This window comes from Gymnoscopelus microlampas (genome assembly GCF_963454915.1).
Source record: "Gymnoscopelus microlampas genome assembly, chromosome: 3".
Classification (NCBI taxonomy): Eukaryota; Metazoa; Chordata; class Actinopteri; order Myctophiformes; family Myctophidae; genus Gymnoscopelus; species Gymnoscopelus microlampas.
This window is the reverse complement of record NC_139940.1, coordinates 47,630,937-47,649,707: the sequence shown is the minus strand read 5'-3', so window position 1 is coordinate 47,649,707 and position 18,771 is coordinate 47,630,937. Positions and strand designations below refer to the sequence as shown.

The window sequence follows — 18,771 nt, the reverse complement described above, 5'->3', positions numbered from 1 at the left end:
GTCAGTAGCACTGCGTATGGCCAGGAAGTACAGTGAATTTACTTTAGATTTGAAGATCTGTGGCGATCCTATTTGCTTAACTGCGTGCTTACTGCTATTCCTTCAACATTCACAGGTTTGCTCAGGGAGGCGTGTTCGCTCCGTTTCCACGTCTGTAGCCTTCAAACCCATCACCATTGGACCAATCACCTGTGAGTATAAAGGACAAAACTATTTTACAAATCTGATACGAGGATCTGAAATACTGACATGTCTAATGTTAGAGTTGAACTAAATGTGTTTTCTTTTTTTTCATTGGAATTTCAGGGGACAAGCTAGCAGTGTGAACCAGTGGGCATCTTTAAATAAACTCCAACATATCCATTTATCTTACGTTTCTAATCAATAAACAAAACAAATATATTTTGTATGAAATAAAATGCACAATGATATGGTGAAATCAGCATATTCAAGGTTCAACCATCACATTTTCTCAGTACTTGAATTCAAGCTCTATTCTTTGTAATCAATAAACCATATGAACACTGATATTTGAAGCATTTGTCGCTCCTCTTATTTGTGGAAGTGGAATAACTTTTGGGTCTGCATAGTTTCGAGGCCCCTTATTGTCTGATTACAATTTGGGTATATGTCACAAGTGCCTTGTTGCTGACCGGATCACCACCATGCCAATAATGATGAAGCACACCACCTTGTGTAAGAAGAACCTTAAATGAGAGCGGATATGATCATGTATAAAAGAGAAATATAGCCTTAAGATATCCTATTGGTAAAATATTAAAATACTTCACCCATTTTCACATTAGATTTGAGAAGAGGAACTCTTGTTAAAGCTTGCATTTGGTCTCTTTTTACTTTTTGTGTCAACCCATTAAAACTGGGAAAGCATCTGTGTCATTTTAGATTTTAGCTATATACTGTAAATATAGCAACATAAGTTTTTCTCAAAAATAGCAGATGTACAAGCTCACCACACAGCACAAAATTAACATTACTTCAGTCTGCTCTCTCATTTTTAAAGCCTGTAGCATACTCCAACTGAGCTAACAGGGTAGGCAATAAGAACAAAATGACGTCATTCAGTACTTTGGCAGTGGCTGTCAGCACTTTGTTCAGTAGTTCTCGCACCTCACTCGATGTGCTCGTGGTTTATATTGTTTTATTTCAGTCAGAAAAATACAATGGACTGTTTTTGAAAAAGACTTTAGCTGCGGATAATCCCTCTCTGTGCGTTTAAAAAAATGTAATGTATTTTTGCTTTGTGTTTTGTATTGAGCCGCTGTACATGCTGTCTGTCACAAGCCGACACCTCCCCACATGCTAGGCAAAACAATATTGCATCCCGTCCCTCATTGCTCCTCCTTGTACATGTCTTCCACACCGGGCACCAGTCATAAAGTCTAGGCTACTGTAGCACTCGTCTTGTCTGTGTCGTTAAAGATATAAATATATTCCAACAAACACAGACAAGATGGCTATTAATTCATGGATAGAGATACTGTAGCACACACTTTGTCACCAGAAATGTCAAAATCTCAGAGACAAATTGTACGCCAGCATGTTGGATATTGATGAAAAGAAACACTAAGTGGGAGGGGTCTAGTATTCAGAACTCAGCGGAGTTCTGAGGCAGTATAAAACACTCTCGTCCTCGCCAAACTTTCCTCTGTTCGGAGGGCCCTTCCGAAACCAAAAAAGGCTGCAGCCTTAACTGGCTACATGTCATGTGCGTAGTACATCAGCACATCTGTATACCCACCAATCTAGACCCCACGCAGCATGAGTCATTGATTAAACACTGAATGATCTTTCCATTTTCTTTTCTCATGCTGATTACATAACAATTAGTTAAAGGTTTAGATAGTTACAAAACTTTGAAAAGTACTGTAACTAGTACTAGCTATTTTGCTATAGTTGTTGTCAGGGGCGTGCTGGGACCAAAATTCAGCTCTGGGATTTTCCGAATTTTTTCAATAATAAAAAAAAAAACATGCTGCAGTTGTCTTGGGTGGCCCACCGGCCGTCTGGCGGCCCGTAAATGACGCGGCCGTTCTGGAATTTTCCCGAATTTCCCAGTGGCCAGCACGTCCCTGGTTGTTGTCCTTTCACCTCCATAAAATAAATCTAAATTATAGCTGGTTGTGGGGTTGCCTGATTTGTCTTTACTTTTTAACTTCTGTGTGTTAATAAAAACATGTTATGTAATGTAAAGAAAAGGTTAGGACCTCCTATAAGCCCTTCCAGGGTCTCTCACCTCACCTGCGCGACTCCTTTTTTTACTTACCTCTTTCTTGTGCAAGATGTTACTGCATATTGAATTTAGACTCATCGTGTTGTGCAACTAATAAAAAATGAAAATAAAAAATCCTGCGTCTAAACATTAGATTGAAGCACATCAGGTTTGCAGTCACACCAGTTCTTTTGGAATGAGGCCAGTCACCCACACCACAAGGCTGTTTGTTATAACGAGTGCAAAAGAGAAGTTATTTGGCACCGATAAATAAGTCACACCCAGTGTTCTTTGATGGGAACAAATATTGAAGGCATGAGGAAGAAATGTAATAATAATAGAGCACTGTAGAGATTAAATGGCAAGAAAAACAACTACATTTGCCAATAACTGTCATGTTGTCATCGTAGCCAGGTTCAACTTAATGTTGTTGTTGTATAAATCCTGCTTATCTTGCTGGGTCGGTGGACAGAACACACACACACACACACGCGCGCACGCACGCACGCACGCACGCACGCACGCACACACACACACACACACACACACACACAGGCACACAGGCACACGCACACACACACACACACACACACACACACACACACACACACACACACACACACACACACACACACACGTGTTGTATCAGCACATCTGAACCATTGCAAAGTTGTTTTGTTGGTTGCATACGTGTGAATTGCAATATACTTTAGTGTATGCACAACATGTATGTGAAAACAAATGCATGGACGTACTTCGGCAGCGTGCACAAGAAATGTGATGTTGATCAGTCCAGCAGTTTGGAAGATTAGCCCCCCAAACAGTCAAACAGACATACACACAATCATGTGCAATAACATAATCCCCCCCCCCATTTGCCATTGGCCTGCTGGAGATAATAGATTCAATGCTGTGAGTTAAATCTGTTACACTTGTTTGTATTAGTAACTGAATTGGCAAAGAACTTGTAGTAGTTTTATAGTGCGATGCATCACAGTGTTATTTTGCCCATGAAGCTGGCTAACCCACCAATCTAGACCCCAAGTAGCTGAGTTGCATCCTCCTATCCTCCTATCCTATAATTCTACAAACCTCTGTCTGTCTGTAGTGCGTGGTGGAAAGCTGCCCGGTTCTCCTCAGTGACTGGAGCAATTGCTCTGAATTTGCACACAGCCATTGACCATTACCATCTGAACTTAGCTGCAAAGCCCGTTTCTCAATTTCATCAATTTCAAATCTCAGCGTATTATTAGTGTTTATGTGTCAAACAATGGGAGCTAACGTTGCCAGGTTTCGCGTGAGAAACAAGCAGCTAGGTCTATGAAAACAATAACCCCACGTTTGCAACTATTTTTGCCTGCGCCCTTCACCGGGTAGGGTCTAGTCACAGTATAATTTACAGTATGAAACACTGAGTTTAATTTAGATAATTATAAGACTTTATATTGTCAAATAACCTTAAATAAACATTCTTGCCAACCACATTCTGGATTGTTGCAGTGCCATTAGCGGCCCATTAGCGGCCCATTATTCTGAACTAGTATAGTATAGCTATTAGCTAGTATAGCTAGTATAGCTAACCCTGACCTCACACTAACCTAACATGTTTCTGACTATGGCCTTCTGAATAATGGCCAGCCCCCTTTGGTTTACAGTGAAACTATATTTTCCTAGTCTTTATTAAAATGTGGATTATGTATACGGTGCACAAGCTGTTTTGCTATAGCTGTTGTGTACATGCATAAAATAAAACTAAATTCTAATATAACTTGTGTGAAAGAGAAGGAAACTGGCAGAGAGTCACACCCAGTGTTCTTTGAGGGGAACAAATATTGAAGGCATGAGGAAGAAAATACCACAAATAATATAACTCCATCAAAGGTACAAAGGTACACAAAGGTACATTTGCCAATTACTGTCATGCTCTCATTGTAGGTTGATGAATTAATGTTGTTGTTGTTGTATAAATCCTGCTTGTGGGTTGGATAGACATGCAACACACACACACACACACACACACACACACACACACACACACACACACACACACACACACACACACACACACACACACACACACACACACACACACACACACCATAACAGGGCCGTGGGAAGACGTTTTAGGTTTCGGATGCTGCATGCGTGCCTAGCGTGTGCGCTCGTGCTAAAAAAACAAAACGTTTTTTGGTGGGTTTTTGTTACTTTCATTTGGTTAATTCGGTTCCAGAACACATATTGCACTAAATCCCCCCCAAATAACGACAACAACAACAGGCACATTATGCAAAAATGTTTTTAATATATTTTTTTATATATTCTTTATTAAATCTTTTTATTTTTCATACATTACTTTTAGGGGGTGCTGCAGCCCCCTCAGCACCCCTACTCCCCACAGCTATGCACCATATACTCACTAACCCTCCTCTGTACCTGTCCAGCAATACAATACAATATCATATCATATCATATATCATATCATATCATATCATATCATATCATATCATATCATATCATATCATATCATATCATAACTAAAAACACACGTCCCTGGTTCTGGTGACTGATATTGTCCTTTGATTGAGGAGACCTTCATTTCAATATGTTAATGTTTTCCGTAATGTTGCATCAAGACATATGGCATGGCTACAAGGATGTTCAGGCCCTGCAATACATGAACAATCTGTGTATTGCTGTTTGTATGACACCTGTCATGGATGATCACACTCACACCTTGTAATGAGTGTGTGTAGATATGACTCAGCTCTGTCTGTGTTTAATTAGACAAGGTAATTCCTAACATATGACATTTTTTAGTGTCACCTTCCCAACCATCAATCACGGAAGGTCACTTCCGGAAGTGGAGATGTTCACAAAGTGGGCAGTCACTGTTGAGCTCTAGAGGCTTATAAATGCTCACCTCCAGGTTGAATCTTAAAACACGACCTCTGCAAGGTAAGGTGATATAGGCAAATAAGTTTCTGCATGTAACATATTTTGTCAATTTTCTACATTTACATTCTATCTTTTTTTTTGTGCTATAGTCTGTCTAAATTTCTTTTGTATACTGTATCTCCAACAGGTTTGTGTCAGATCTCCAGGATGTGGACCATGGTCAGAGTGTCAGCTGTTCTGTTAGTTCTGTTCATACAGAATGCTACTGGAAACAGCCCAGGTAACCTACCTCTAATGTCCAATTACCAGTAAGACTCCCTAATCGGGAGATAAGCGACCGTAGGTCACATGTATACAGAAGAGGGCTGTAACGGCGATTGGTTCCTAGTTGTGTGGGCAATGGATAGTTTTGTTTGGTGGTCTAAATGTGGGGTTAGCTGTGACATGGTGGCGTTTATGTGGGCAGAAAACGTATAATGTGTAGCTGTTGCAAATGGGTAACAGAGTGAATGCTGAGAAATACGACTGGCACAGATTTTGTTGTGCAAGCCCCCGAGTTACGGCATTTTATGTGAGCTGCAGTGGCAGGGGGTCCTCCACTGGGGGCGCCACCACTTTTGCATCCGTTCTGGAGCACCAGGAGTGGGTGGTCCCCGGGAATGCCCCGTGAGCAGCCCCGTTGGGGTGGTCATTTGGTAATTTGTCCACATGTGCTCATTTTTTACACTTGGGGGTCCCTGAGGCAGCTGGGGGTCCCTGGAGCTCCGGGGGTCCTTGGAGGGTGTAGTTTGGCAGGTAAGGAGTGTGTGTGCAAAATGTGGCATGGATCGGGGCAATGGGTGCGGAGATATGAGCAGGGCAAAAGTGTGACGTGTGTGACGGAGTGACGGAGTGACGGACGGACACCTGGAGCAGCTTTCTGTAGTAAGTGCGACCAATTAACATTAATATTAGATGGGTGTCCTGGTTTGTATGCCGACCACGTACACAGATTTTTTTTTTGTCAATGGTTCAAGTGTGTCTCTTGACATTTGTCATGTATTATCTTATTGCTCTATACCACCTTTTCTGAACAAAAAAATTCTTTATAGTATTAATATTAGTATATATTATAATTACTTACTTGTTTTCAAATATATTCTTGTATATGAAGTAAGTGTTCCTAAGTATACTTACTGTTCCTAAGTATACGTACTGTTCAAAATATACAGACAACGGCATCTGCAGTATCCTATTTTAAAAAATTGCCTAGAGGGTGGGTGGATGGACCAACAGTGGACATCACAAACGTAACATCTGGACTTCTGGCGCACCATTGTTCCAATCTGCACCAAACCTAGCACAAACAGTGTTTAGGGGTCTGTCATGAGAATAGCGCACACATACCGGTATTTGTTGTAATCTTGTGGTAGATACAGTAGCCAAATGGAATAAGTCAGATACCAGACCTGGCATGGCAGAGGCTGCCTCTCTGAAAGTTTGTGGGGATGACTGATTTACAGCATCCTGTAGAACAGGTCAGTCGTCACACTCATAGACATAAATATGTATATTGGTCAGTGGGGCCGCACGTCAACACTGCCCCTATATTATGCAGGGCAGCTTGTCATGACTCCACTGCATGAAATATGACTTTCTACCTGAGACTAAAACTTTTGTTCTGTTCTATAACCATACTGTTACTGTCTATTTAACAAAGTATCCACTATCATAACATGATAATAGACAGTTACACTGCAGGACATTTTGACACACTGAAAATTAATAATTTGCAACACAAATATTGATGGATCAAAAGAAAGTTGAGTGATTAGATATTATATTTACGGGGCCAGGCTTCCAGCATGGACCCGTTTTGTTATTGGCATTATTATGGGGCCAGGCTTCCAGCATGGACCCATATTGTTGTTGGCATTATTCCGTTTCTTCTTCTTCTTCCGCCGTTTTTGCCAGTTCTGGCTGAACCGTGCAGTCGCTTTTTATGAAACTCGGCCATATGGTAGATGGTCATGAAAAACGATCAAAAAATAAATCTCACAATCTTTCGTCAAAAGGTGGCGCTATAGCACTCAGTTGAAAATGACAACTTTGAACAGGTACAACTCATGCCCTGTTTCACCTACAGCCATGAAACTTCGATGCACACATGCGTCTCCTCATGCTGAACAACTTTCACACTCTGACTTTTGACCTCTGACCTTTAGATCTCCCACCATTTTGAATGATATGAAAAACAGTTAAAACCTATCTCCTCCTGGGATTTTTGAGTAATCTGCACGAAACTTTTTACACATGAACTTTGGACCTATACCAAAAAACGTTTGCAAAATATCTTCCATAAGTGAAAAAATGAAGCTTTAATGAGCCAATGAATATTGCAGTTTTATGACAATTATTCATCTGCCCCTAACACATACATGCAGACTTACCATTCTTTGAAACTTTGCAGAAATGTAAAGGGCCATTCCAAATATCACTGAAACCAATCTTACTCCAATTGGTCAAACGGGGGCGCTATAGCAATTTTTTGAAAATGCAAACTTTAAACAGGCAAAAGTCATGCCTCGTTTGGCCGACAGCCATTAGACCTGCTTACACTTGTGCCTTGACTAATGAGGAACACATCTATCACGTTGACCAGTAAGCACCGCCCTTAGATTGTCCGCAATCTTGAGCAGTTTGAAAAACACTTAAACCCAGGATTTTTCAGCTATTTGCGTGAAACTGTATGATCTGTGTGATCTCCTTTTTCACAGGTTCTTGTCTGTTGGTGGCTTCTCGCTTAAATGTGTGCCCCACAACCTGAAGGTCACCAGTTCAAGCCTCACTTGGTGCAGACTTCATCTAAGTTGCATTTCACACAACATGACTATCAATGAATACATCTGCAATTGTTAAAGATAACATGAAATACTTAATTGAGTGTTTTTAGCGGCGCTAGCCGCTCTATACCTTTAGGTATAGAGCGGATATTAGCCCTCTATGCCTGGCTTTTGCGTCAACGTTCTGATTGGTCAGGTGCGCCAACGTTCTGATTGGTCAGGTGCGTCAACGTTCTGATTGGTCAGGTGCGTCAACGTTCTGATTGGTCAGGTGCGCCAAAGTTGTGATTGGTCACTATTCATGACATCACTATGATGTCATGAATATAGAATTCGATGTCTATATAAACGATGACAATGACTTCATCTTATTATTCATTTGGCTAAAGTCTCCGTCTAGGTAAGTTATTTAAAGTTAATATGACGAATAGAAAGAGAAAGATACAAGAACAGATGAAGGGTGAATGTATAGAAAGTCTGAGTTCGGGACCCAGTCATCCGTTATGACAGAATGGTTTGATAGAGACGATCGAGAATCCAAGAGTCCGTTAAGGTTCTGATTGGTCAGGCCCGTCAAGGTTCTGATTGGTCAGGCCCGTCAAGGTTCTGATTGGTCAGGCCCGTCAAGGTTGTGATTTGTCAGGCAAGGGGACTATTCATGACATCACTATGATGTCAAGGTTTATTTTTTATTTCCTCATGTTTTTTTTTGTATATATTTTTATTTGGCTAAAGTCTCCTTCTAGGTAAGTTATTTAAAGTTAGATCCTCAATTTAACTTTATCTGTCGTCGACGCTCTGATTGGTCAGACCCGTCAACAAAGTGATTGGTCAAGCTTCACATGACACATGGCTATAAACACATTATAAACACATATCGATGACATAATGTATTCAAAGGCGCCGCTACCTTCACACAGGGTGTGATTTTTTACATACAGCTGATCTACAATCTCACAACTTTTCAGATAGCAATGAGAGTATGTTTTTTCAATGTATAACATACTTCATTGTGAAAATAGCCGATGTACAATCTGACAACTTTTAATGGTTTGTGAGCTTGTAGATCGGCTACTTTCACTAGTTTTGCTTCTGAGGAGATGTACAATTTCTTAATTGGTAAATGGTTTGTGAACGAGTGATCTTAGTGTTAGTGAAACAGGGGCTTGGGTCATGACAGAAGGCAAGAGTTTGTGATCCTCAACAGACAATATCAGCCTGGACAAAGCTATAGCACTATAGGTAGTGTTGCAGCTACCTAAGAGTGCCTCACGACCACAAGGTTGCTGGTTCAAGCCTCACTTGATGCACACTCATTTAAGTTGAATTGCAAAAAACATGACTCAATCTATTCCGTTTCCATGTCTTTCTCTTCAATCTATTCCGTTTCCATGTCTTTCTCTTCAATCTATTCCGTTTCCATGTCTCTCTCTCTGTCTCTTCGATCTATTCCGTTTCTATCTTCAATCTATTCCGTTTTTCTCTCTCTCTCTCTCTCTCTCTCTCTCTCTCTCTCTCTCTCTCTCTCTCTCTCTCTCTCTCTCTCTCTCTCTCTCTCTCTCTCTCTCTCTCTCTCTCTCTCTCTCTCTCTCTCTCTCTCTCTCTCTCTCTCTCTGAGGGTCGGCCATAGCTGAGTGGTTAGTGAGCCCGCCTAGGGAGCCAGAGGCTCTGGTTGCCCCAGGTACGATTCCAGGCGAGGTCAGCAAATGTGTCGATGACATGAAATTTGTCCCTGAGCAAGACTCTTAACCCCTAATTGCTCACAGGCCCTCATTGGAAACAAGACCGCAAGGACTTTCATGAACTGACCTGTTAAAGGAATTATCCTTTCTCTCTCCTGGCCCCGTATTATCGCTGCTTGCAGCTATATTTCCGTTTCTTCTTCTGCCACTTTTCGCAGTTCTGGCTGAACCGTGCATACGCTTTTTATGAAACTCGGCCATATGGTAGATGGTCATGAAAAACTATCAAGAAATAAATCTCACAATCTTTCGTCAAAAGGTGGCGCTATAGCACTCAATTGAAAATGCCAACTTTGAACAGGTACAACTCATGCCCTGTTTGACCTACAGCCATAAAACTTTGATACACACATGCGTCTACTCATGATGAACAACTTTCACACACTGACTTTTGACCTCTGACCTTTAGATCTCCCACCATTTTGAATTACATGAAAAGCTGTTAAAATCTATCTCCTCCTGGGATTTTTGAGCAATCTGCACGAAACGTTTTACACATGAACTTTAGGCCTATGCCGACCAAACGGTGCAAGCGGATTTTTTCTAAGTGAAAAAATGAAGCTTTAATGAGCCAATGAATATTGCAGTTTTATGACAATTATTCATCTGCCCCTAACACATACATGTAGACTCACATTTCTTTGAAACTTTGCAGAAATGTAAAGGGTCATTCCAAATATCACTAAAACCAATCTTACTCCAATTGGTCAAACGGGGGCGCTATAGCAATTTTTTGAAAATGCAAACTTTATACAGGCAAAAGTCATGCCTCGTTTGGCCGACAGCCATTAGACCTGCTTACATATATGCCTTGACTAATGAGGAACACATCTATCACGTTGACCAGTAAGCACCACCCTTAGATTGTCCGCACTCTTGAGCAGTTTGAAAAACACTTAAACCCAGGATTTTTCAGCTATTTGCGTGAAACTGTATCATCAGTGTGATCTCTTTTTTCAGAGGTTCATGTCTGTTGGTCCAATAGCTTCCCGCTTAAGTTCATGTCTCACAATTTCAAGGTTGCCGGTTTAAGCCTCACTTGGTGCAGACTTCATTCAGACATCTGCAATTGTTAAAGATAACATGAAATGCTTATTTGAGAGTGTGTTTTTTCAATGTATGACATACTTCATTGTGAAAATAGCTGATCTACAATCTCACAACTTTTAATGGTTTGTGAGCTTGTAGATCGGCTACTTTCCCTAGTTTTGGTTCTGAGGAGATGTACAATTTCTTCATTGGTAAATGGTTTGTGAACGAGTGATCTTAGTGTTAGTGAAACAGGGGCTTGGTACATGACAGAAGGCAAGAGTTTATGATCTTCAACAGACAATATCAGCCTGGACAAAGCTATAGCACTATAGGTAGTGTTACAGCCTATTAGTCCGAAGGTTGAGAGTTTGTATCCTGTTAATGGCAATAGGTTGAGATGTCCAATCAAACCATTCTGTTTCCATTTCTCTCTCTCATCAATCTATTCCGTTTCTATGTCTGTCTCTCTCTCTCTCTCTCTCTCTCTCTCTCTCTCTTTTTCTCTCTCTCTTCAATCTATTCCGTTTCCATGTCTGTCTCTCTCTCTCTCTCCCTCTCCAATCTATTCTGTGTTTCTCCCTTTCCGATCTATTCTGTGTTTTTCTCTCTCCAATCTACTCTCTCTCTCTCTCTCTCTCTCTATCTCTCTCTCTCTCTCTCTCTCTCTCTCTCTCTCTCTCCCCCCCCCTCCCTCCATCACGTAGATTGGCTACTTTCACTGGTTTCTGTTCCGAGGAGACATACCTGACAATCTCCTGTATCATCTGTATGATCTCTTTTTTTCACAGTTTCTGTCTGTTGGTCCAATGGCTTCTCCCTTAAACAAATGCCTCACAACACCAAGGTTGCCAGTTCAAGCCTCTCTCTCTCTCTCTCTCTGGTTGCCAGTTCAAACCTCACTTAATGCAGACTTCATTCAAATTGCATCGCACACAACATGATTGTGTCAATTAATGCATACGCAATTGTTAAAGATAACCTGAAATGCTTACAATGTATGATATACTTCATTCTGAAAATAGCCGATCTACAATCTCACAACTTTTCAGATAGCAACGTTTTGTGAGCTTGTAGATCGACTACTTTCACTAGTTTCTGTTCCGAGGAGACGTACAATTTCTCTATCGGTAGATGGTTAGGGAACCATTGATCTAGAGCAGTTAGCAAATCAGAGGCCTGGTCCGTCAGGGACGGAATGACTTATAAATATCAACAGACACTTCTAGCTCATTGAGAAGAAAGGCAGCCTTGTAGTCCGGAGGTCACCGGTTCGATCTCCGTTCCCGAGGATGTGTTGAGGTGATCATGATTTGGCATTCGTAGGCGGACGCATTGTATTTCTTGGGGTTAGGCGAAGGCATAGTTTTACTGAGGTTCGGGTTATGGGTTTAAAATGCGCATTTGTTAATTGCATGGTCTTCTTTCTCTCAAGTTCAGTCTTCTATGTTTCTATAGCTTATTGTGCATATTACTTGTCATTGCTTCTTTCTCTCTGCAATCCCTGGCCCCGTATTATCGCTGCTTGCAGCTATATTTATACTTAGTTTTCTGATGGCCATCAGACACCAAATGTACGTGTCCTGTCTTTGACACTGATATTAAAATATTAATTTCCATAAAACAAAATGATCAAGACGTGTAAAAGTTGCATAGAAACAGCATAATTATTCTATTCTTCTACATCTCTAACAGCGTGTCCTGGGGCAGCAGCAGACATTGCATTCTTGCTGGAGGGCTCAGACAGTGTTTCCTCCAGGGATTTCAGCACAATGAAGACCTTTGTTAAAAGTGTGATTCGCTCACTGCTGGGCCTGGGACAAGCTACACAGGTGGGTCTAGCAAAGTCAAGTTATAACTTAAAAAGGATAAAGAGTTGTCTTACAAACTGGGCCATTTTAAAATGGCCAAGTTAAAAAGGTCCAGCACTGTAAAGCTGTACATACTATTATAGAACATTAGATGTCATGTTTACATTGCATCATCAATGATGGGATAACCATCCATCTTATCTGAAACAATAAATACATTGCAAACTAGTTGCTTAACTCCCATCTAGTTTCACAAAAGTTATTTTGTTGTATTACTTTGTTCACATATAGGAGTGCCTACCATGCTTTGCTGTGGGCAGGCTATACTAAGATCCCCAGACCGCTAATAAGCATCTACTATGGTACCATTCAAGGCTATTTTAATGTTTATATGTCTATGGAATGCACTGCTTCCTGCAGCTGCTTCTGTAAATAAAGTTGACCAAGCGTAGGCCAACAATACGTACTTTCAACACCATGCTCATGCTAAAATGGGAATATCATTTAACTGATACTTTGAATGATTGATGACATTTAAAATAGAACTGATTTTACAGGCTTGCTTCCAGCTTGATTCTCAACCATTTCAATCGCTTGACTGTAATTGCAGAATACTGTATATTTCAGTGAGTTCAGTGTTTTTCTGTGTTTACAGTTCTCAATTGTCCAATACGCAGGATACACCACCATCCACTATAATTTCGATAATTTTGGAACCTCAGGATCTTGGGAATATCAATTTGATCGCATCTATAAAATGAGAGGAGGGACTTATACAGCTGGAGGAATTAAAAGTGTTGTGTAAGTGCCTTTATCTTGATAACATACCACACATTTCTAACATTTTATGACAAGAGAACACAAGTACAGTTTTGTATTTTATTTTATTCCGACAGCCAATATGTTTTTGTAGGAAATAAAGGATCGAGACCAAACGTCAACAAGTTCCTGATAGTCATTACTGATGGAGCGTCTAGTGATCGAAGCGACTTACCTAATGCTGCTGCCTTAGCTGCAGGGCAGGGCATTATTCTTTTTGCCATTGGGGTAAGTTGTCAGCCAAACTCACCATTTTGAAATGTACTTAAGGAAAAAAAATAAACCATAAATTAATTATACTGTACGTTTTTTTACATACCTGTAGCTGATAAACCAGAGAATACTTTCCACTGATGGCCTTGACAACTGCAACTGCATGGTCAACTGTGTGTGTTTGAGTGCATGCGTGTGTGCGTGTTTCTTACTACTGTATTACTATATTTAAAGTTGCTACAATGTGTTTAACAAAATAATTCTACTCTTCTGTACTTACACAAGATTTTACGTAAAGACACCTTGACCTCACCTTGAGGATTAATTACCAAGACTATTTAATTTAAAATGTACAGTATCAATATCAATGTCAAGATGAGCCTAGAATTATACAGCAATAACTTAAACTGTCAACACTATATATCGGTATCCTTAGGTTGGAAATGCTTTTAATAATGCTAATGCAAAAGCAGAGTTGGACACCATTGCTACCGATCCATCGAAGCATGTGTTTCAAGTGACCAACTTTCAAGCTCTCGATGGAGTCAGGCAGACTTTGCAGAACAACATCTGTCCAATTGAAGGTATATTTCAGTCCACACAAAGTCTGGCTCAGTCAGAAAATCATATTAGATTCATTCAACTGAGTGTTTGTTGTTGGTTTATTTTGCATTATTATTTTGCAGTGGGTGGGGGGTGGGTCATTTGTTTTGGAGTCAGTAGTCAGATCTTATACTCAATGTTCTGCTCCTTGCCTCCTACGTCCTGCGTCCTCCAGCATGGCGGTGTTACGGTGAAATTGGTGACCTGCCAAAATATGTGACCATCTTGTGAACTTGACATGGCCTAAATACCACTAGGTTTAACTCTGTTAATAAACACTGCAGTGATGTACGTTCAGACATGATGTAAAGGACGGAGGAGGCGAGGAGGCAGAAAATAGAGTTGTGGGATCTGGCTAATGAAGACTATGGCACCGCCTGCTTGGACCAGGCCTACCGGTGTATATCCACAAGTTTCCGAGGGAGCTTTTTGGGGAAATGTGTATGTGTGAATTATGGGCATCACTTCCTGTTGTCAGTCATTCAATTCATTTGAGTGATCCGTGTAAGTCAACAATAACGTGCGGGAACACAACCTGACACAAATCAAAAAGGGCCTTATTAGTCTCCTTACTTCAGTGATATTAGTCTGGCCATGCCAGGCTACCGTACTTATACCCTACTAGATCTAAAAAAGAAAAAATAAACTGTTTTAGTATATTTTTAATGCAATCTAACTCACACATGACAAATGCAGCACTTCTGTGCTTCAAGACATCGCCTTTCATAGTCCATTGTATTCATAATAGCTACCAACCCCATGTTTCTGTTGCACGGACCTCCCAGGTGGACATACAGTACAGTATACACATCTGCTCATGGTCCTAGTATCTACGCAGACATACAGTACACTAAAGACATCTGTTAATTGGTTCTATTTGTGGCATTACACAGTGTCTTTGTTTCATATTTTTGTCATTCACATCATACTGTAAGTATTCATATTCCGTTTGTTTGGTAGCGTTGAAGGCCTGAGTGTTGTTTTCCCACTGTACAGTAATAACAACAACTACAACTACTACAACAACTACAAGACCTACAACGACTACAACACCTACAACTACTACAACTAATGCACCAACAACAACTACAACACTCGATGAAGGTAAACATGAATTTATACTGCATTATGCCTAGTGAAAATGTTTACTAATTTGTTAAGCCCATTTTATTTTAGTATTTATCTTAGCAATTTCAATTTACACAAAAAAAGATTAGTCTGCACAGTCTAAACAAAACACTATAAATGTAGTGTATTTGTGGCTATTAATTAATAAGTATTTCTTTATTTTGTATTTCAGTATTTCACAACATAGTAATTACAATTATAACAATATTGTTACTGAATTTATTTTTGCTCTTGCCGTCCTTGCTCTTCCTTCCTACTGTATCTTCCTCCTCTTTAATCCATCACCCTCCAGAACTAATTTGTGGTCAGAGTCAAATCCAGATTGGTCTGCTGCTGACTGGTCTGCAATCCTCTGGTCTGAATGGATCCTCTGGTCACCTGGCCGACCCGCGGTGCTCATCTTTCACAGAGCGTGATGGAACAGTGTGGTACCAAGTGGAACGTCAGGCTGACACCTGTGGAAACATGTTGACGGTGAGGATTTGTCTGATAACATGTCGCTGTTTTAAAGAATTGTCTTTATCAGCTGTAAAGTTAGTTTTTCTATTGTGCAAAAAAACAGCTCTCTCCTGTGATTTGCTATGTGGTCTAGTCATAGTTCAGCTCAAGTGGCTGACACAGTGATACTGTTGGCCACAGTACATTATAGAGTTGTAATCCAGAGTTACTTTGTGGTTGGAAAAAGTTTGTTAAAGGAGTTACCATATAAAGCCATGCATTTTTTTTAAAGAAAAATCTACTCTGCATTTTTTACAGTCATTCTGTTTAATTATGAGGTGGATACAGGTACTTGGTTCCAGCTGGGTAGATGATTCACTGGACTGACCATTCAGTTAACCTCTGTCTTTCAGACCAACAACACCCATGCCATCTACTCCAACAGTTTATTTGTCTATCCTGCAAATGCCTTCCTTCCTGAGAGTTTTCCCTTCTCCTGTGTCTATCCTCTGGACACAGAAACCAGCCTAGATGTGGCTATCAGACCAAACCTTCAGTAAGTAACCTATTTTCAAAATTGCAAATGATAGTGAAAACACAGTGAATATACAATGTATTGCAGTACAATAAATGTGAACTGCATTGCACCAAACAGCCTCAGTACAAAACTGTGAAAAGGCAGCCTCTTACTTGCTGCCATACAAGAAGAGACTATTATATTACATTTCAGGCTTCAATTTGTTTCTCTGCTGTTATATTTTGATCCAGGCTAAAGAAACTATTTGTATGCCACATTTTATACATATGGCCAATATTTTGTATTTTTTTGCCAAGCCAGTTCTTAGTTCTTACTTCAAAATGTTTCTGCTAACAGTGACAGCCAGCCGCTCGGCCAAACCAAACCACAGATACAGTTTGATCGTTTAAATCGATGTTTCCTTGACAGGCTTAAAGGTGGCATGTCAGGTGAGGGTTCACCAACCAGCGTCTCCACGTCCTTGTTCCAAAACTCCAACTACACAGAGCCTTACCCAGCAGGCCCAGTCACCCTGCCAGTAGGTTCTGCCCTGTATGTAGGAGTATCTGTAGGAGAAACAGATCCAAGGTTTGTGGTCGTTCTGGACGACTGCTACGCCACTCACTCCTCCAGTCCTGATGACCTCATACGACACTTCCTCATTCAAAACAAGTATGTTTCATTCTTCAGCCTCAGCAGATGGTTTGTGTCACAATAAACAAACAATAAAAGAGAGGGTTGCGGTAGAAGTTGGGTGGGAGCGGGGTCTGGGTTTGTGTGGTTAACAACCAATATGAATACCCTTAATGGTAACACTTACAACGTGACCCTTCTTTTCTCCAGATGTTCTACCAACCGTCGTCAGGTGACAGTGGTTGAGAGCGGCTCTTCCCTCCAGGCTCGTTTCTCTGCCCTGCTCTTCCTGTTAAATGGAGACTACAGAGATATCTACCTTCACTGCAGCCTCCACCTGTGTGACCAGAGAGCCTCCTCATGTTCTCCTGTAAGTTTCACACTTTCTTTCCTCACTCTGCTGTTTCACACCAGACAGTTAAGTCAGTAGCAAACTGTGTGCTTACTGCTATTCCTTCACCATTCACAGGTTTGCTCGGGGAGGCGTCGTCGCTCCATTTCCACATCTGTACCGTTCAAACCCATCACCATTGGACCAATCACCTGTGAGTATCAAGAACAACAATAACAAAGACAGTATTTTATGAAATACAAGGATCTGAAGTGCTGACAACTCAATGTTAAAGTGGATTACATTTATTTTTTTTCTCTTTGCTTTGGATCTTCAGGGGACAAGCTAGTGGAGTGAACCAGCGGACATCTTTAACTGACTCCAGTATATTCAATTTTCCAAACGTATGATTGTATGATTTCATGAGTTGTTTTTTTTTGTTGGTGCGTAGGTTTCAGAAATATGCTATGCTATGATTAATCTAATCTAACTAATCATTTACAATTGTTTTATTTCTCTCTTCTGAAAAAATAAAGAAATACTGCAAATCAATAATAATCATAGCAATTAAATGGTGATTTGAAAAATTAAATAAAATGCATGAAATGGCAAATCTGTGTCTGCTTCTTCAAGGTACCAAATAAAACATTATATAGATATTTATTATTTATTATTATTTAGTAAATATAGAAATATGTGAATGCTCAAGGATGAAGTATATTCATACACAAATAAAATGTATGTAACCTCAATGTTTATAAAAGTAAATACCTATATAAGTAAATAATATATAATATAATATCATATAATAAATAAATAAGTACAAATCAAATCTGGAGTTGTGTAAGAAAACATCATGTAACTGTCCTTTTTGACATCAAGTGTGTGTCATAACTAATGTAAGTCAATGGTGAAAAAAAACAAGGCGATACTGACAAGCACTTCTATTTTAACATCAACTATACATGAATCCTCCCTGTGTACACAACATATATTATTCACAATACACACAAGTATAAAACACAATCCTTCTCAGTAGGATGAACATCCTTTGGTTGGGCAATAATATACAGTACAAGACCTTAGTTAACATTAGCCAATCAAATACCACTTGCCTTTTTCTTGCTCAACCAATGAAATATCACAATCCTTCTGGTCTCGTTGGTTTAGGAGTTTTCCAGTGTGAATTATTGCACTGGTGTCTGTTGACCAAGGGTGACGTCATCTTTTATTTAGTCTTTGCTATGATTAGTATTATTATTTCCAGCTCGCTTTTACATTATCAAGTTTTGTTGTTTTTGTGGTAGTTGTTGCTGCTGTCTTTTGTTCTGAGTCAACAACAGAGGTGCAGACAGTAACGATTACTTACTCTCATTCACTCATTTTGTAGTCTCGCGTAGCCAGACCCAACTGAAAATGAAAAACAGCGACCTCTGCTGTTTGTATTGTCTGTTGGGTCTGGCCGGAGGCAAACGGAACACCAGTGCGCAGGGAAACCGGGGTTTGTGTCTGCCTTCAGCGCATCACTTCCGGTTGGTGCGACTATGTTTTCATTCCCAC

At 40.2% G+C, this 18,771-nt stretch overlaps 1 protein-coding gene across 1 annotated transcript; it reads left to right on the top strand.

The window, feature by feature from the left end:
- The first annotated feature begins 5,098 nt into the window (after nt 1-5,098).
- On the top strand, nt 5,099-17,812 carry LOC311041550 (uncharacterized protein). The gene is made up of 13 exons (XM_084051964.1): nt 5,099-5,185; nt 5,313-5,405; nt 12,414-12,550; nt 13,185-13,330; nt 13,426-13,576; nt 13,998-14,145; nt 15,161-15,268; nt 15,585-15,766; nt 16,144-16,286; nt 16,677-16,919; nt 17,091-17,250; nt 17,350-17,425; nt 17,549-17,812. The coding sequence occupies exons 1-13, from the start codon at nt 5,143-5,145 to the stop codon at nt 17,566-17,568; spliced, it is 1,650 nt and encodes a 549-aa protein (XP_083908090.1). The 5' UTR covers nt 5,099-5,142; the 3' UTR covers nt 17,569-17,812.
- The last annotated feature ends 959 nt before the right edge of the window (nt 17,813-18,771 follow it).

Excerpts from the sequence above, each read along its gene's own strand:
- LOC311041550 (XM_084051964.1), top strand. The coding sequence starts at position 5,143 with ATGCTCACCTCCAGGTTGAATCTTAAAACACGACCTCTGCAAG. Across the intron at positions 13,331-13,425 it reads GGAGGAATTAAAAGTGTTGT|CCAATATGTTTTTGTAGGAA; the intron begins GTAAGTGCCTTT and ends TTATTCCGACAG. Across the intron at positions 16,287-16,676 it reads GCTATCAGACCAAACCTTCA|GCTTAAAGGTGGCATGTCAG; the intron begins GTAAGTAACCTA and ends TTTCCTTGACAG.